The 19,922-nt window shown below is 35.3% G+C and overlaps 4 protein-coding genes across 4 annotated transcripts; 2 read left to right on the top strand and 2 right to left on the bottom strand.

Annotated features, from left to right (window-relative positions):
- Positions 1-2,514: 2,514 nt before the first annotated feature.
- CBG26672 lies at positions 2,515-3,424 on the top strand (the record flags this gene model as incomplete). The annotated part of the gene is made up of 3 exons (XM_045240932.1): positions 2,515-2,661; positions 2,710-2,961; positions 3,086-3,424. 3 exons carry the CDS (start codon positions 2,515-2,517, stop codon positions 3,422-3,424), a joined length of 738 nt encoding a protein of 245 aa, XP_045100658.1.
- A 153-nt stretch (positions 3,425-3,577) lies between these two features.
- CBG23967 lies at positions 3,578-6,906 on the bottom strand (the record flags this gene model as incomplete). The annotated part of the gene is made up of 4 exons (XM_002647969.2): positions 3,578-3,612; positions 4,818-5,225; positions 5,325-5,387; positions 6,840-6,906. 4 exons carry the CDS (start codon positions 6,904-6,906, stop codon positions 3,578-3,580), a joined length of 573 nt encoding a protein of 190 aa, XP_002648015.2.
- Positions 6,907-7,838: 932 nt separating this feature from the next.
- On the top strand, positions 7,839-10,927 carry CBG26673 (the record flags this gene model as incomplete). The annotated part of the gene is made up of 3 exons (XM_045240933.1): positions 7,839-7,982; positions 9,758-9,805; positions 9,872-10,927. 3 exons carry the CDS (start codon positions 7,839-7,841, stop codon positions 10,925-10,927), a joined length of 1,248 nt encoding a protein of 415 aa, XP_045100659.1.
- A 2,821-nt stretch (positions 10,928-13,748) lies between these two features.
- On the bottom strand, positions 13,749-15,202 carry CBG23970 (the record flags this gene model as incomplete). Its single annotated transcript, XM_002647970.1, has 4 exons — positions 13,749-13,865; positions 13,911-13,994; positions 14,046-14,171; positions 15,131-15,202. The coding sequence occupies 4 exons, from the start codon at positions 15,200-15,202 to the stop codon at positions 13,749-13,751; spliced, it is 399 nt and encodes a 132-aa protein (XP_002648016.1).
- Between the last annotated feature and the right edge of the window lie 4,720 nt (positions 15,203-19,922).

The raw sequence follows: 19,922 nt of genomic DNA on the forward strand, positions 1-19,922 counted from the left end.
CATTTTCGCCTCCAACCAACAAAAAAAGACAAAAACTGTGCCAAGAGTTTTTTGTTTTTGTTTTCCTTTCTTTTCTGAAAATATTTCCTCTCCCTTCCTCCTATGTATTATTATACATATACAACTATATATATTAATAGTAGTGACAACCAAAAAAATAGACAAAAACATAGAAAAAATAGCTCTGACAAAAGATTTTTTATCGTTTAATCGAAAGCCCTTTTTTGACTTGATTTATCTATGTTCTTTTAAAAGATATCGAAATTTTATCAACTATTGAAGTTTTTATCATAAAAAGTTTAATATTTTATCAGTTTATAACTTTTTGATATCTTTCACAGGAAACGAGATAAATTAGGTCAAAGTTGTCACCAACGCTAACTTTGACTTTTTTTTTCTCGTTACCAGTAAACACGCTAATCTTTTCTACCATCGCATTTGACATTGTGTCATGATGTACTTGGTTGGGAAGGCTCATTATGTCATAATCTCCAGACATGGAAAATTAGGCTCTTTATGGCAAGAGTGGAAAGGGGAGGATGAGGAAAAAAGGACCCAATAAAAGGAGTGCAAGATAAAAGGGCATCATGGAAAACCAACTTGTTGAAATGTTTAGTTTATTGAATTTTTAAATACTCTGAATACAAATAAGTAGAACGGTCAAGTTGAGCAATTTGAAATTTAGACTGGAATGATATCGGGGAAACGTTTTGATTTTTTGGTTTTTTTCCATGTTTTGGCAGGTTCACATATTTCTCAACTGAAACATCCACATGCCTTGTTCTAGTGTTACAAGAAACAGCAGAAGGTGCAGATATGAATTTTCCGAGTTTCGCTTTCTTTGAATTCTTCAGTCAGAAGACATTCACGATAAATTCCTGAAGGTTCTGATGTTGCTGATGCCAATGACTTTTGTGGTGATTTCGTGTAGATTGGTTTTTAACATCAAAAAAGCATGAAACATTCCGATTTTGAAATAGTCGAAATTTTGGAATTTCGAAATATATCAATTTTAACATTTTTGGAATGTTGGGATTTCTAAAAGTTTTACTTTGAATTATGAATTCCACTTCTCCAATCACAAAAACGCCAAAAACGAGTTTTAACTTTTAAAAGTTCACTGAAAGATTTCGACATCGATAAAAAATATCAAAAGTAAATCCGTTCGATACCTCCATGCAGATTCTTTGGGTGCGCTTCGACATACCGTAAAGGAAAAATTTCTAAATCCGAAAAAAAGCTTACAAAACATTTCGGTCGGAATTTCATTCCAAAAATATTCCGAATTTTTTCTCTGAAATAATCCTGTAGGAACTTTTTGAATTTTTAGAACTCCGAATGCCGAACTCCGTCATAAATATCCCCGCCCATGGCGCCTCACCACTTTCAAATTTTGGCTCTGTATGATTATGATGGTGTTTTGAGAAAATAGGGGTATTTTGAGAATAAGATGGTATTGTTAGAATTGAATAGTGTTTTGTCTAGTTTTCATTGTTTTGATCGGCTAGTGCTGTTCGGATGTGTCAGCCGATCGGCGATCGGCTAGTGTGGTTCGGATGTGTCAGCCGATCGGTGATCGGCTAGTGTGGTTCGGATGTGTCAGCCGATCGGCGATCGGCTAGTGCTGTTCGGATGTGTCAGCCGATCGGCGATCGGCTAGTGCTGTTCGGATGTGTCAGCCGATCGGCGATCGGCTAGTGCTGTTCGGATGTGTCAGCCGATCGGCGATCGGCTAGTGCTGTTCGGATGTGTCAGCCGATCGGCGATCGGCTAGTGTGGTTCGGATGTGTCAGCCGATCGGCGATCGGCTAGTGTGGTTCGGATGTGTCAGCCGATCGGCGATCGGCTAGTGCTGTTCGGATGTGTCAGCCGATCGGCGATCGGCTAGTGTGGTTCGGATGTGTCAGCCGATCGGCGATCGGCTAGTGTGGTTCGGATGTGTCAGCCGATCGGCGATCGGCTAGTGTGGTTCGGATGTGTCAGCCGATCGGCGATCGGCTAGTGCTGTTCGGATGTGTCAGCCGATCGGCGATCGGCTAGTGTGGTTCGGATGTGTCAGCCGATCGGCGATCGGCTAGTGCTGTTCGGATGTGTCAGCCGATCGGCGATCGGCTAGTGTGGTTCGGATGTGTCAGCCGATCGGCGATCGGCTAGTGTGGTTCGGATGTGTCAGCCGATCGGCGATCGGCTAGTGTGGTTCGGATGTGTCAGCCGATCGGCGATCGGCTAGTGTGGTTTGGATGTGTCAGCCGATCGGCGATCGGCCAGTGCTGTTCGGATGTGTCAGCCGATCGGCGATCGGCTAGTGCTGTTCGGATGTGTCAGCCGATCGGCGATCGGCTGCCTTACTGTTTTTGTTCTCAGTATATTTATATATTTCTTAACATCATTGTTTTTGAGATAATGTCTGACTCTTCGTTCTCCAACCTCTCCTCCTGCACGCCATCGCCTTAATCCTCTCCTAAGAAGAGCTCTACAGCCCCCGACGACGTTCTCAAAGAACTTGGTTTGTTCATGTCTCCTGACAATACGCCAAAAAAACGACAACGTCATTCTTCGCATGAAAAGGATGAGTACTCATCGTCTAAGAAACGTAAATACCATGATGATTCGGGAGTTGACCAAGTGAAAGTAGGAATCGACGGTCAAGATCAATACAAGGTACATAAAACTGAGGTTTAGTCATATATTCCAGTTTTTCTTTTTCAGGCAACTACAGTGACCATCAAACCATCTGATATTCGCAAGGCGGAAATGCGGGGATTCGTGCTTCGTGGATTCGATCAAAACATTTTCGACTCAGTCGCTAGTGTCTCCGCGCGCAATATGTTGCACCAGACAAAGACGCACTCGCCGATTTTTGTGGTTGCATTCAAAGAAAACCTCCAACAGATGGTAGTGTTGGAGGGAACCCATCGGGTCTTGTCCCTTATTTCAAGATTGGAAGAACCTGATCAAGAAGTGAGTAAAAAGCGTAGTGTGCCTCTCCAGCCTATCTGGATTTGTTAGGTTTTTCTAGCTAACATTTCTAGCCGATCGGCGATCGGCTGCACTGTTCAACTTTTTTTCAACAATTATTCTTCAGGATTTCGATTTCGAGGCTGTCATTTATGAAACGTCGGATGACTTCGCTGGTATTTGGGATTCGTGTGTCGAGCTGGGAGTTGGACAGTCTGCAAAAGCTGATGTTTGTCGATTCCCACGCAAGATGATGCATTTGGTCCAAACAACATATGGTCGCGAGTTTGCAAAATCTTTGCTCGATTCTCGAAGAAGCAACAATCGGATGCATTGGCTATCATCCTCGACGAACATTTGGATTCCAAAACCAAGGAGAACATCCAAGCGGATTTTTACAAAAAGGACACGAACCCGCTCTTTGTTATATCGGAAATGCTTTGACGAAGGATTGGTTGCCGCTTAACAAAGAGATACCCATGTTGAGAAGGGACCGTTCCTGTCGTACTTCATGGTACCTGCCACAAGCAAGTACTTCTCCGAAAACATGGAGCAAATCTTCTCGACCAGTGTCATATCTTGGTGCTCAAGGCATCCATCATGGATGACGAAGCGACCGTCAAAGCGTGTCAGAACTATATCGACAAGAAAGTTCTAGGACCAAAGTTCCGCGAAATTCCGTGCAATTCCGTGCTTCCGAAATCAAATCTGTTAGTGATAGTTTCAACACCATTTTGACTTTACTTTGTTTTTTTAATCAGTTGACCACTTTCTGGTACCTCTCATAGAAAATGAGATACATGGGCTTGAAGTTGACAGTTTGTGTGGCGTTCTATTAGAGTGTTTACGGTATGTATTAGGTTGTTCGGAAAGTCCTTTCCATTTTTAGCGTCAGATACATTCAAAGTAAAATAGGTCAAAACGATGTGGGATAAATTGGATGTAATGACCATCGTTATCAATGACTATCTGCCAATGCACCACGAAATTTTGGACGCCTTCCTTCCAGAACTCCGGTCACAGCGAGTTCAAAATCAAGTCAACCCATTTTTGATACGTTGTTTTGAAGTAAATTTTCGTCAATCAAGATGACGTTAGAAGTGGCTGGATGGGTAATAATCAAAAAGTAGAAGGTTAGAGCTATACAGTGAATAAGGCTGAATCGTCTAGACATATCCACCGAGATCGGCCTGGGTCTTCCTTCCCGCATGAGGTTGCGAATTTTAATTTTCAAAATAAACCTTTGCGTTCCTCTCCAATCGAGATCCACATAAAGTCTGAGTTATGTCACCTGACAAGAATAGGTATGGGTCGTAAAAGTAACACTATTATCAGGCAGCTCCTAATACTCCATTCTTTGGTAGACCACCATACCGACAACATCCCATTTTTAACACGAACTTCACGTTTCGAGACATCTGGTGGTTGAGTGCCTTTGTCAACCCACTTGGCAGGTTGCTTATTGTAATCACACATTACCCATTTATCACCAATAGCAATGGTTTGATTCCAACATTCATGTGTGCAACGCAGGATGAGAAGATTCAAACAGGTGCCCACCCGGGGGAAAAAAGTTTTACCCCGTTCAAAAAAACAAAGTTTGAAAACAACAGATCAAAAATGGAAAGGACTTTCCGAACAACCTAATATATCTCACTTGAGCATAAAAGGTATGGTTCAGGAGTTTGGCTATAACTCGGCTCAAAATGATTCCAGTTTGTTCAAATTTGAAGAGAATGTGTGTCTTTAATTGCACTACACAATGCATACAACACTTTGTGTTTTGAGAAAAAAAATTTCATAATTTTTTCATTTTTATGTACTAAAAACGGGTAAAACAAACATACAAAAAAATGTACCCAAAACTCTCGAAAGGTTGGCATGGATCTTTATCTTCATCTTCTTCTCTTCGGCTTCATCTTCAGCGGCTTCCTCTATGAGGCTATCAGCTCCATCCACGGTTTCGTCAAGATTCCCTTCGGCTTGATTTTGGACAGCCCCACCCTCTTCAACTTCAGCTTTCAATGGCAGTCGCTTCACCGGAAGATCGCCAAGTTCTTGAATAAGAAGACTATGTAGGAGGAACCGCTTCTCCTGGAGCCCCTGGAGCGATTGTTGCATCCATGCTGTCTCTTCTTCGTCCTTCACAATCTTCCGTCTATCCTCGCGTCTCCTCTCCTTCTGTCCCTTCATCCTCCTTTTCTCTTGTTCCATCGCTTCGAGCTTTCTCTTCGCTTCCATGGAACGCTTCTTCACTTGGCCGATTTCTGAAAATATTGAAAAATTAAATAGGAGGAAAAAAGGTAGTCCACGTTTGAATTATGCATTTTCAAAGTTTCCCCAAATATAACTTAATAGAAATTCACCTCTCATTTGCTTCTCGGTGGCTTGCGGCCGTGGCCAGCTTCTCGGTCCGAGCTGCTTTGTTGCTGAAAAAAAATATAGATGATAATTTTATGGCTTCAGCTTGAATTTCGTTCAATTTAAGATTTTATATCTTTTAGTCTAGTGTGTTTCTTCACTTTTCTTCTTTTTGGCTCATTACCTATTGATTAATCTTCCCGGATAGCTATCCTACTTTTATAATCCTAAATTTACATTTACCAGGCTTTAAAAGAGACAAGGGCCATTAAAAGAGACAAGGGCCAGGAATTAGCTGATATCTAGGGAAAAGTAATAGATGGGGCCACTGTCAAGTAAATTTTCATATTTTAGGACCTCATATACTCAGCGAAAAAAGAGGGTCCTGGAAGGAAAAGAAGCAAGAACAGTTAAATCATGTATAGTTTCAAATAGTTTCACAAAAATCTTGCTATGCTATGTTGCAAACTTTGCAATTAATCTCAATTAAGCACTTAGATAGAAAGAAATCAAAACTTTTTTTTTTTTTTTTCTAATATTTCCAATACAATTCTTCCAAACTGACCTTCATTCTTCCAAACAAGGCGAAGAGCTCCAGAAAGTGGCGGCCGTCTTTGGGAGCTGGATACTGTAACAAAAAATTAGTATCATCGAGTTTTCTGGCAGTAAAAATCGGAGACGCATAGTGTTAGAACTGTTACTCGAACTTTCTGATTTTCCAAGCCATCACCTCAGTACCCTGGCCACTCCCACAGTCTATCTCCCAAATACAAGTAGTTGAGAGACATGAGAACTAGACGTGCCGGGACGGTAAAGAGATAAGAAACTATTGAACAGTAGGAAATGACAGAAAAAAACATGACGAATAGTCTAGAGATCATATTAGTCTCATGTTAGCTCATTTCCATTGCAATGATTCTACATCAAAAAAGGTAGATCTGCTAGATGTGCTTGAGGAGGTTCCGATTCTGTTTCACTGTCTCATTCTAAAATAGTCTATCTCCCCCCTGCGCCAGAACATGAAACCTATGCGTCTCTCTGCCGTCCTCTGTACGTGCAAACCTTTTTTTTTAATTTAAAAAGAAACAAACCCCAAAGAAGAGGAAGTTCAGAAAATTTGATGCGCAGTAATTTTAGAACAGTTTTGGGGAAACAGAGAATAGGCTCCGAATAAAGAAATTACACAAAATTATTTCAAAAAGAAAAAAAAACCTTACCATTATCAAAACCCCCGTGAAGATGTGAATAGAATAGTATAGGATCAACGAATATTCAGTAAAATCAAAAAGGAGCTCCAAAATCCATTCATTCAGAGGATTTTTTGGAAAACTCCCAAAAAAGGTGAGACGTCTATTCGGTCAAGTCGTCTATGGGAAGAATGAAGGTGCGTCGAACGCAAAGGGTCGACTCGACCGTCCCATTGCCTGCCTCTCTTAGCCTCTTCTAAGTTCACACTATCTCCGCTTCGCCACCTGCTGTGTCACAATTTGTACGGACCGTTGGTTCATCACATATTGCGCTCTTTCTCACCTTCCCATCTAACAATACGTCATGACGACCTTGGTTGGGAAGGCTCATAAGTGCCATAATCTCCAGAAAAGTGTTCAGCCGTGACGAGGCGGAAAATTACACCACAAATTTCATAACGTTTAAACTAAGAAGAAATTTCAATAGCTTCATCCTGTAGCGATTACAATATTGCCCCCCCCCCCCCCCCCCCCGAAACATTTCAATATAACCCCCCTGGCATAGGCGTTGGAATACACCTCCACCCACCATTTTACGAAGGGAGGGAGGGGGGGATGAAAATGTTTTTCCTGATTTTTGCCTGTAGATCAAACGTACGAAGCCAAATTTCGCATAGAAAAAATCAAGTTGCATCGAATTTTTACCGGCATTTTGTTAGTTTTCTACAGATTTCCGTGTATTTTCTTGAATTTTTTTTGAATTCTTCCTGATTCCAGAAGTATATTCAATCGTGAATCTCGTGACGCTTAAGCTCAATTATCTTTTTTTTGAGTTTCTAATATCTATTATAGGAAGCGAGATAATTGAGCACAAGGTTTGCAAGTATGGTGGTGAGGTGAGGTGGTGTAACCAGCGGTGCCAAACAAGCCTTTTTGAGTTCAATTATCTCGGTTTTGTCAAGAGATACACAAAATGTGTTAAAAGGTAAAATGTTTGTCTTAATATCACCAATATTTTATTATGGAACAGATTTTTGATATCATTCACAGGGAGCGAGATAATCAAGCTGAATTTCCTAGCAACGCAAATTTATTGTTTTGCGGGTAACCCAAGATCGGTATCCACTGAAGTAGGAGAAAACGATGAAACGGTGACAGCATTGAAAGTGTTTGATGAACTTGCTCCAGCTGTTCCATAGCAAGCTAGATCATCTGAGCATTCCCAGGAACCAGTTTTTATGAAGCAGAGTAATGTGCTTTGAAATCTACAGCTAGTCAACATTTTGTAGTGTCAGCGACCATTTCACCATCAATCATCCTGATGGTCGGTCAATGTCCGGGTACAACGGAAATGGAGATACCATATCAATCACAACAAATTCTGTCACACCAATTGCTCATTCTCTTGTATTGGAACAATTTTTGCGGACATCTAGTGAGTCTGCTTTGCTGTCGGAAACTGTTCCGGGTGTTAAAGTAAAATAGGGTGTTTAAGTACAGTGATCGATTAAAATTACAGTAATCTTTAAATTTTCCAGGTCTCCCTGACCTATCTACACAACAACCATCTCAAGGCAGTCTCAAATATTAGAAGACGAATTTTTTTTTACAAATTTAATTTTCATCCCTACCGTTCACTTTTCCCCAGTTGATTCGAATAAATCTTTCCATTATCCTTTGAATATCAATTTGTGCATCGCGTTAGAAGAATCCAAAAAGTTCAGATGAGCAACTTGAAAGTCAGACTGCGATGATATCAGCGAGATGTTTCGAAAGAATTTTTTCATTGGAATCGGGGATCTCTTTAACTTTGAAGAATCATGAAATATTTCGACTTTGAAAAATGCAAAATTTATGAATTTCTAAATATTCCGATTTTGAAATTCTCGGACCTTCGGGATTTTAAGAGATTTTTACTTTGAAGAAGGAATTCCATTTCTCAAATAACAAAAACGCCAAAACTGGTTAAAGTTGACTGAAAGATTTCGATAGAGCAAAAAATATCAATAGTGATTTTTTTAGACCTCCAAGCACATTCTTTGGGTGCACTTTTGACATATCGTAGTGCAAAAATTTCTAAATACGAAAAAAAAGCATACAAACTATCAGAATTTCATTCCGGGATAAACCTTTCGCAAATATTCCGACCGGAATTTTTTTTCGAAAATGGTCAGAATTTTTAGAAATTTCAGAATACCGAATATCCGTGGCTATGGCGCCTCCCCAGTTTCAAATTTCTTTCAAAATTTGACCAATATCCGACTTGAAGAAGAACCATCTCTCAACTTGCAACCAGCAGTTAAACTCTGCAATCGAGTTGGTCCATTTCGAAGATGACGCTACGAGATTAAACTTTATGAATATCTTTCTAATTCTACATTTGTTTGATTTGTATATCGTGACATCTTCCATCTCTTCAAATGAACACTTCTCTGGAGGTTATGACATATATCTATACTATGTGCCTTCTCAACCAAGGTTTCCATTACACATAGTCAGATGGGAAGATGGTGAAGATTAGCGTATTGTGTGGTGGGAAACTCCCCGCACACATCGACTCGGTGCGTTTGGGTCCTCTGTCTTAAATATTTTTCCCATAAGAAAAATTGTCTATGTACAATGGGTTTCGTCAAGAAAACTGTGATTGAACCCCACTTGGATGGCAAAAAACAATAAAAACAAGAGTGTGATTCCAAATAACACTGTAAATGAATGAATAGGTGAAGAGAGACCCTATGCTGGTACAACCCCACCTGGATGGGCCTTAAAGACTCCGCCCCCAGAGGGGTATATACACCGTCCGGTACCAACCATTAGTATTTATTCTCTCCTCACGACGACTTAACTGAATAGACGTCTTTTTGAGAGTTCTCCAAAAGTCTTTTGAATGAATGGGTTTTGGAGAACTCCTAATTGATTTTCTTAAATATTCTCTATTCCCATATAATCATATTTCCCATAACTCTTGAATTTTTCCTATTACGCAATTTTCTAAATTTTCTTGATAAAGGTAAGATTTTCAGATAATTGATTTGCAAACATGATTTTAAAACTGAAAGTTCTGATTTCGGTTTACCACCAACTTCTAATACAATTTTAATGAAATTTCTAACTTATTCGGATGTTCAAAGTAAGACTAGAAGCAATTTGAATTTTTTAAAATAGTTTAACTTGCTTGAAAATACCAACAGAAAAGATTTAAAGGCGCATGCCGCAGAAATTATGTTTTTCAAAATTATTTTCATTTTTAGATAGTCAATACCAAGAAACAAACACTGTCTTCTCAAGTTGATTGCTCTGTGAGTTTTTATTTTCCGATGTGTTTTAAAACTGCAATATTTCTAATTTACAGACATCAGTGACAGAAGGAGGCAAGAACTGAAAGAAAATCTGCAACATGTGCTATTCATAATGAGAATGATGATGATTTGAAAGATGGCCCAATTAAGAGGAAACCTCGAAATATCCGAAAAGCCACAAACGCATCTCAATCGGATATCAAGAGCATCAATTCTAAAATAATGTTCTTTCATCTTTGTCATCTTCACAACTGGAACCGGACTGACGATTCGGTATTTTATTTTCAAGGAAAGGAAACATTATTCCATAAGTATTTTCAGGATGTCGCGGACGAAATGGACGATGAACAAACGAAAGAGCCAATTCAGCAGACTAGTTCAAAACGACAACAGAAAAGAAAGAGCAGGGATCAGAATGTAATAGATGTTTTTTGCTACGCAAAAATCCAAAAGCAACAGCAACGTGCAACAATGACATACAACCCAGACATCAACAACTCGGTCAATCTTCGACGCAACATTATGCGAGTGATGAACGAAGCCGAGCGGAACGTCAGAACATGGTCAAATTACGTCATCGAAGACAGGGCCAACATGACAAAATCTTTGGATTGTCGAGCCAAAACGGCGAACACATCTAAGACGAAGATGTTTTCAGCCATCATGGTCATCAACAACCTTGAGGAACAATTCAAGGCGGACAACAAGTTAATCAGAAGATTGACGAATAACGGAATTATCGACGACAAATACTTCCTCCGAGAAATGGCAAAAAACGACGTTCAGGAACACCTGCTCGAGGATACCATCAGGGAGACGAGGAGATACGCGGAAGCAACGATTGCAGAAATGATCTCAATCGAAAGAGAAATTCTGCAAGGAAGAGTCTCCAACCATCTGGAGTTCGTGGACATTCTTCGGAGCAGGATGATGGCAAGAGAGATGAATCAAATGAGAGAAGCCTTTCTAACTGGGGCGGGAGCCTCGATCGACGATCGGAGAGACGATGACGAACGACGTTCCAGAGTAGATACATCATCCGACGACCAATCTTCAAGACGATCCACCTCGACAAGACGCTCACGCTCACTATCAACGCAACGATCAGCTACGCCACAGTAAAGATGTACTAGTTTTTAACAGTTATGGTAACTGTACGCCCCACTGTAATAGAAGAGCCCCCACACTGTAAAGTTTGACCTCAATTATCTCGGTTAATATGCAATATATCAAAAGTGTGACAACTGGCAAAATATTGGTGATATTATGATAAATGATTTATCAGTTGACACATTTTTAAGATCTTTAGAAGGAGTCGAGATAAAGTGACTTAAATATTATTATTTTCAAAAACTTCTTACATCGAATCCAGCCGGTCCATTCATAAGCTTTCCATCAAATTTAGAAGTCCTCGGTCCAAGATTCCAGATTCCTAAAACTAAGTTTCTCTAAATCCTATCTCTTTCCGTCATATATTAAAAAATCTTTTATTTGCTTCCTATTGAAGACTGTCTATCGAGGGGTCTCCTTCTGGATGAATCATGGAGTGACCAAAACTACGGTGTGGTACGACAAAAAGATTATAGTATATAAAAAGGGGTGGCAGATGTGAGACAAGTTAAAAATAGAGAGAAAGTCGATGTAAAAAAGCAGGATTTAAAAAAAAACATATGCTGAATCTCCAATACGCCGACCTTTGAAGAATACATTTTGTTTTTTTTTCCTAAAAGAACTTTTTAAAAAACTTTCGAACTGAGGGAAATTCATACGTCCGAGATTCTTCAAACTGAAAGTCCCTACAATAAAAGTCTTCTAAAAATGTTGTATATTCATTTTGAAAACTTTGTTATATAATAAAAAAACTGAAGCATTCATTTTGTAGTTGCGTGAGGCCACGTGGAACTGACAACAGCGAGTCTCCTCAAAGGGCCCACAATACCAAATGGCCAACTACGCCTAATTTAATTTTTTATTATATTGAGAGCTCAAAATTTGGCTCAAAAATACAGAATTTTTGACACCGGGCCTTGGCGGGCCGGCTCGGAATTTTACAGTATGGTGTCATTCATGCAAGAAACCAGCCTAAACTGACATTTTTTCAAAGTGATGACTTTTTGTGGAAACAAGAGAAAAGTACGAATTTTTGGTGAATCTTAACTGAGTCCACAATTTTTCGCTTACAAGGGAACCATGTTTAGCCTTCATCTCAGAATTTTTTCTAAATTTGCTCATTTATAGTTTCAAATACGGGCTTTCTCGTGATGTATTCGGTTTTCTGCACAAATTTCTAGAAGTCGAGAAAATTCCATCTGAAAATATGCTGTTTTTTGGTCTCCTCTTTCCCTTCCACTTTTCCCCCTTTCCTCTATACATTCTTCTTGAAGCACTGCTGAAAAGCCTTATCTACTCAAAATGTTAGTCGAAATCCCCCTATTTGATCATATTGGTTGCGGAACTGTTATAAATCAGTCAAGAAGTAAACTGAAATTTTCAAAAAATTATGAAAAATTTTTCAAGTTCGAACTTTTAATGGAAACAGTCATAAAACTTGAAAAATTCGGTAAATATCAACTTAGGCATAATTTTTCCACTTGCCCCCCCCCCCCTTTTGACTTGGCCCGCTTTTTTTCATGCCCACCCACCTCTTCGCTTGGGCCAACCTTTTCCAATGGGCCCCCTTGTCATAAAGAGCCCAATTTTCAAGCGATTTTTTGAAAAAACCGAATAATAATGTACACACCAGTTTCTCCATTTTCTGAAACTCGAAGAACAAGTCTCGTGCTCCTTTCTTCTTGGCGGCAGCCATTTTCTCTCTGGCCTCCACGTGTGCTTCTTTGGTCGGACATGTTTTCAAAACTATATTTTACGAAACGAAATACTGTTTGCACTCTAACCACCCGCCCCTGCTTTCTTTGAACTTTGAGCTCATATATCTCATTTTCTGTGAGATATATCAAAAAGTGTTCAACTAGTAAAGTGTTGCGGATATTATGATAAACAGTTTATCAGTTGACAAATTATTGATATATGTCCCTGGAACCAAAAAAAATTGGGTTAAATTAAGCGTAGTTGGCCATTTGGTATTATGGGCAATTTGGGGAGACTCGCTGTTGTCAGTTCCACGTGGCATATCATCCTCACGCTTGAGTTTTCCGAAAAAGTTGTCAACTACAAAATGAATGCTTCAGTTTTTTTATTATATAACAAAGTTTTCAAAATGAATATACAACATTTTTAGAAGACTTTTATTGTAGGGACTTTCAACTTGAAGAATCTCGGACGCATGAATTTCCCTCAGTTCGAAAGTTTTTTTAAAGAGTTCTTTTAGGAAAAAATAACAAAATGTATTCTTTAAAGGTCGGCGTATTGGAGATTCAGCATATGTTTTTCTTTTAAATCCTGCTTTTTTGCATCTACTTTCTCTCTATTTTTAACTTGTCTCACATCTGCCACCCCTTTTTATATACTATAATCTTTTTGTCGTACCACACCGTAGTTTTGGTCACTCCATGATTCATCCAGAAGGAGACCCCTCGATAGACAGTCTTCAATAGGAAGCAAATAAAATATTTTTTAATATATGACGGAAAGAGATACGATATGTATGTAGAAATTTTGTATGACAGTAGAGATAGAGTAGAGATAAAAACATGTGAATAGTAACAAGGTTGGGAGAGGAGGCTTGCTATCAAATAGTTTACTAGTAAGAAAAATGATACTTAAAATAAAAGCTCCAAAATTCGACAATGATCATACTTCATAAAAAGGCTCCTCGGCCACACGACACTGTGTCATGTTGAATCGGATATCCCGCATAATGGCATTCTCTGTGTTGGAGATGTCACTGGAAGAGTTGTTCCCTGCTCCAGTCACTAGGGATACATCTGAAAAAAGGTAAAATTTTTAGATAACACAAAAAAGGCGCTCACTTCTTTCACTTTTTTTACAAGTCGAATTTATTGTGCTGGTTTCTCTTCTGGTTGAATGCCTGAGCTTCTTTTAGAAGATCCTTCCCAAGCTCAGCAGTTGTTGCCTTGTCGAAGAATCCTGTCAGCTTTTTCTAAAAATGAATTGTATTTGTTTGATATTCAAATTGAAGTGCTACCTGGATCGCCTGCATCTTCTCTTCATGCGCCTCTATTGATGCTTGGCTGCGGAGCTCATAGTTGGGACAAGCGCTTTTGTGTTCCTGTAATACGACATTACAGTTTGAAAGTTGAATAATACTATGAATGCTTACTCTCACAACACATCCAAAGTTCTCGCACACCTTCTTCGCAGCATTTCCATTATCCTCCAAAGCCTCATTTATGGTCAAAGTGTCTTGAATACCACTGGCTTTCTTCACAGCTCCAACCTTTCTTTGCTGCTATTGTTTGTCGTACTTAGTGAGCGGAATGATGAACAAGAGATTCTAAAAAAGCAGAAATTTGGAAAATACTGTCTAAATTGACATTACATCCCGAGATTAAAAATGCAATGAAAACAATTTATATTTGGAAGACTTTCTACAAAATTCAAAAAAAAGTTTTTGAAAAACATAGAAATTTATGCGTAGACACTAATCAGACACACAATTTTGAAAAACTGAGTTTCTGAGTTTTTCGAATTTTTGAAATTCTGAAATTCTGAATTTCCGAATTTCTCATTTTGAATTTCTGAAATTTTGCATTTCTCACCTTGACACCAAAACGTAAAAAAAATTAAAATTTGATTTCTGTTTTCGATTTTTCCAATTTCCGAAACTTCGTTTCAAATTTTTTGAGAGAATTTGAGATTTCCGTTCAAGATATCGAAAAATGATTCACTAATAAAATATTTGTTCAAAATTTCAAAGTTTTAAAATTTTTGAATCATTTCAAAAAATTTCAGAATTGTATAATTTCAAAATTTTTAGATATTCGGAATTTCAGAATTTCAGAATTTCAGAATTTTAGAATTTCAGAATTTTAGAATTCTAGAATTTTAGTAATTTAGAATTTCACAATTTCAGAACTTTTTAAAAATCGAAGTTTCACCAGTTTCGGAAAAATTCGGAATTTCATCATTTCTTCTTCAATTTCAAATTAACTTTTCGAAAAAAAATCTCACCGTTATCAAAAAAACCGAACTGATTCTAAAATATCAGAGAATATTCAGAAAAATCAAAAAGGAGTTCTCCAAAATCCATTCATTCACGGGGTTTTCTGGAGAACCCCCAAAATAGACGTCTATTCTGTCAAGTCGTCTCAGGAAAGAATGAAGCTAGGCGCGTCGAACGCATAGAGTCGACTCGACCGTTTTTTTCAATGGCCTGTGTCTCTGGGTCTCGTATATTTTTCCCACTCTATATGCTTCGCCATCTGTTGAGTCATGATGCGTATGAGTGTGTGGCTGTGCCCCACATGATACGGTCATGTTTCTCAGTTTCCCCTTTAACAGCAAAACAAAAGGGGGCCATACAGGAAAAATGCCTAACAACAACGTTTTCAAAAGTTCCTTTTGGAAACTTGCTGAAATTTTCGAATGAAACCGGATGAGAATTCTACAAAGTCATATTAAAACTCTCCTAATTTAAAACTCCGACAAAAAACATTATAAAAAATAATTCTATTTTGAGAATATTCTGTAAGTTTGAATTAATTGGCTAATTTTATCTCAATTTAGGCGTAGTAACGAAAAAATAAACAAAAAATGTGAAAAAAAATGAAATAAACTGAAGTTTTCAAAAAATTATGAAAAATGTTTCAAGTTCGAACTTTAAATGAAAACAGTCATAAAACTTGAAAAAGACGGTAAATATCAACTTAGGCATAATTTTTACACTTGCCTCCGCCCCCCCCCCCCCTTTTTGACTTGGCCCGCTTTTTTTCATGCCCCACTCGAAGTGTTCAAAAATTAAAAAATCGCATTCCAATTTTCAAATTTCTGAATTTCTCTACCAAAAATCATAAAATTAAAAAAAACCAACAATTTTGAAATTAAGGAATGGTTTAGTTCATTTTATTCAAAAATCATTTATTTTAAAACGGGAGAGAATGAAAACGCAGTGTTCAAAAATTAAAAAATCGCATTCCAATTTTCAAATTTCTGAATTTCTCTTCTAAAATTCATAAAATTTAAAAAAAACCAACAATTTTAAATTAAGTAATGGTTTAGTTCATTTTATTTAAAAATCATTTATTTGAAAACGGGACAAAATGTAAACGCAGCGTTCAAAAATTAAAAAATCGCATTCCAATTTTCAAATTTCTGAATTTCTCTACCAAAAATCATAAAATTAAAAAAAAACCAACAATTTTGAAATTAAGGAATGGTTTAGTTCATTTTATTCAAAAATCATTTATTTTAAAACGGGAGAGAATGAAAACGCAGTGTTCAAAAATTAAAAAATCGCATTCCAATTTTCAAATTTCTGAATTTCTCTTCTAAAATTCATAAAATTTAAAAAAAACCAACAATTTTAAATTAAGTAATGGTTTAGTTCATTTTATTTAAAAATCATTTATTTGAAAACGGGACAAAATGTAAACGCAGCGTTCAAAAATTAAAAAATCGCATTCCAATTTTCAAATTTCTGAATTTCTCTACCAAAAATCATAAAATTAAAAAAAAACCAACAATTTTAAATTAAGGAATGGTTTAGTTCATTTTATTCAAAAATCATTTATTTTAAAACGGGAGAGAATGAAAACGCAGGGTTCAAAAATTAAAAAATCGCATTCCAATTTTCAAATTTCTGAATTTCTCTTCTAAAATTCATAAAATTAAAAAAAAACCAACAATTTTGAAATTAAGGAATGGTTTAGTTCTAGTTATTTAAAAATCAATTATTTGGAAACGGGACAGAATGAAAACGCAGTGTTCAAAAATTAAAAAATCGCATACTAATTTTCAAATTTCTGAATTTCTCTTCTAAAAATCATAAAATTAAAAAAAACCAACAATTTTGAAATTAAGGAATGGTTTAGTTCATTTTATTTGAAAATCAATTATTTGGAAACGGGACAGAATGAAAACGCAGTGTTCAAAAATTAAAAAATCGCATTCCAATTTTCCAATTTCTGAATTTCTCTTCTAAAAATCATAAAATTAAAAAAAACCAACAATTTTGAAATTAAGGAATGGTTTAGTTCTAGTTATTTAAAAATCAATTATTTGGAAACGGGCCAGAATGAAAACGCAGTGTTCAAAAATTAAAAAATCGCATACTAATTTTCAAATTTCTGAATTTCTCTTCTAAAAATCATAAAATTAAAAAAAAACCAACATATTTGAAATTAAGGAATGGTTTAGTTCTAGTTATTTAAAAATCAATTATTTGGAAACGGGACAGAATGAAAACGCAGTGTTCAAAAATTAAAAAATCGCATTCCAATTTTCAAATTTCTGAATTTCTCTTCTAAAAATCATAAAATTAAAAAAAAACCAACAATTTTGAAATTAAGGAATGGTTTAGTTCATTTTATTTGAAAATCAATTATTTGGAAACGGGACAGAATGAAAACGCAGTGTTCAAAAATTAAAAAATCGCATACTAATTTTCAAATTTCTGAATTTCTCTTCTAAAAATCATAAAATTAAAAAAAAACCAACATATTTGAAATAAAGGAATGGTTTAGTTCTAGTTATTTAAAAATCAATTATTTGGAAACGGGACAGAATGAAAACGCAGTGTTCAAAAATTAAAAAATCGCATACTAATTTTCAAATTTCTGAATTTCTCTTCTAAAAATCATAAAATTAAAAAAAAACCAACAATTTTGAAATTAAGGAATGGTTTAGTTCTAGTTATTTAAAAATCAATTATTTGGAAACGGGACAGAATGAAAACGCAGTGTTCAAAAATTAAAAACTCGCATTCCAATTTTCAAATTTCTGAATTTCTCTTCTAAAAATCATAAAATTAAAAAAAAACCAACAATTTTGAAATTAAGGAATGGTTTAGTTCTAGTTATTTAAAAATCAATTATTTGGAAACGGGACAGAATGAAAACGCAGTGTTCAAAAATTAAAAAATCGCATACTAATTTTCAAATTTCTGAATTTCTCTTCTAAAAATCATAAAATTAAAGAAAAAACCAACAATTTTGAAATTAAGGAATGGTTTAGTTCTATTTATTTAAAAATCAATTATTTGGAAACGGGACAGAATGAAAACGCAGTGTTCAAAAATTAAAAACTCGCATTCCAATTTTCAAATTTCTGAATTTCTCTTCTAAAAATCATAAAATTAAAAAAAAACCAACAATTTTGAAATTAAGGAATGGTTTAGTTCTATTTATTTAAAAATCAATTATTTGGAAACGGGACAGAATGAAAACGCAGTGTTCAAAAATTAAAAACTCGCATTCCAATTTTCAAATTTCTGAATTTCTCTTCTAAAAATCATAAAATTAAAAAAAAACCAACAATTTTGAAATTAAGGAATGGTTTAGTTCATTTTAATCAAAAATAACATATTTGGAAACAAAACAGAATGAAAACGCAGTGTGCAAAAATTAAAAAATCGCATTCCAATTTGCAAATTTCTGAATTTCTTTTCTAAAAATCATAAAATTTTAAAAAAACCAACAATTTCGAAATTAAGGAATGGTTTAGTTCATTTTATTTAAAAATAAATTATTTGGAAACGGAACAGAATGAAAACGCAGTGTGCAAAAATTAAAAATCGCATTCCAATTTTCCAATTTCTGAATTTCTCTTCTAAAAATCATAAAATTAAAAAAAAAACCAATAATTTCGAAATTAAGGAATGGTTTAGTTCATTTTATTTAAAAATAAATTATTTGGAAACGGAACAGAATGAAAATGCAGTGTTCAAAATTAAAAAATCGCATTCCAATTTTCAAATTTCTGAATTTCTCTTCTAAAAATCATAAAATTAAAAAAAAACCAACAATTTTGAAATTAAGGAATGGTTTAGTTCATTTTAATCAAAAATAACATATTTGGAAACAAAACAGAATGAAAACGCAGTGTGCAAAAATTAAAAAATCGCATTCCGATTTTCAAATTTCTGAATTTCTCTTCTAAAAATCATAAAATTAAAAAAAAAACCAATAATTTCGAAATTAAGGAATGGTTTAGTTCATTTTAATCAAAAATAACATATTTGGAAACAAAACAGAATGAAAACGCAGTGTTCAAAAATTAAAAAATCGCATTCCAATTTTCAAATTTCTGAATTTCTCTTCTAAAAATCATAAAATTAAAAAAAAACCAACAATTTCGAAATTAAGGAATGGTTTAGTTCATTTTATTTGAAAATCATTCATTTGAAAACGGGACAGAATGAAAACGCAGTGTTCAAAAATTAAAAAATCGCATTCCAATTTTCAAATTTCTGAATTTCTCTTCTAAAAATCATAAAATTAAAAAAAAACCAACAATTTCGAAATTAAGGAATGGTTTAGTTCATTTTATTTGAAAATCATTTATTTGAAAACGGGACAGAATGAAAACGCAGTGTTCAAAAATTAAAAAATCGCATTCCAATTTTCAAATTTCTGAATTTCTCTTCTAAAAATCATAAAATTAAAAAAAAACCAATAATTTCGAAATTAAGGAATGGTTTAGTTCATTTTATTTAAGAATCATTTATTTGAAAACGGGACAGAATAAAAACGCAGTGTTCAAAATTAAAAAATCGCATTCCAATTTTCAAATTTCTGAATTTCTCTTCTAAAAATCATAAAATTTAAAAAAACCAACAATTTTGAAATTAAGGAATGGTTTAGTTCATTTTATTTGAAAATCATTTATTTGAAAACGGGACAGAATGAAAACGTAGTGTTCAAAAATTAAAAACTCGCATTCCAATTTTCAAATTTCTGAATTTCTCTTTTAAAAATCATAAAATTAAAAAAAAAACCAACAATTTTGAAATTAAGGAATGGTTTAGTTCTATTTATTTAAAAATCAATTATTTGGAAACGGGACAGAATGAAAACGCAGTGTTCAAAAATTAAAAACTCGCATTCCAATTTTCAAATTTCTGAATTTCTCTTCAAAAAATCATAAAATTTAAAAAAACCAACAATTTTGAAATTAAGGAATGGTTTAGTTCATTTTATTTGAAAATCATTTATTTGAAAACGGGACAGAATGAAAACGTAGGTTCAAAAATTAGAATTCC

The sequence above is a fragment of the Caenorhabditis briggsae genome (genome assembly GCF_000004555.2).
Source record: "Caenorhabditis briggsae AF16 supercontig from assembly CB4, cb25.NA_072, whole genome shotgun sequence".
In the NCBI taxonomy this organism is placed as follows: domain Eukaryota; kingdom Metazoa; phylum Nematoda; class Chromadorea; order Rhabditida; family Rhabditidae; genus Caenorhabditis; species Caenorhabditis briggsae.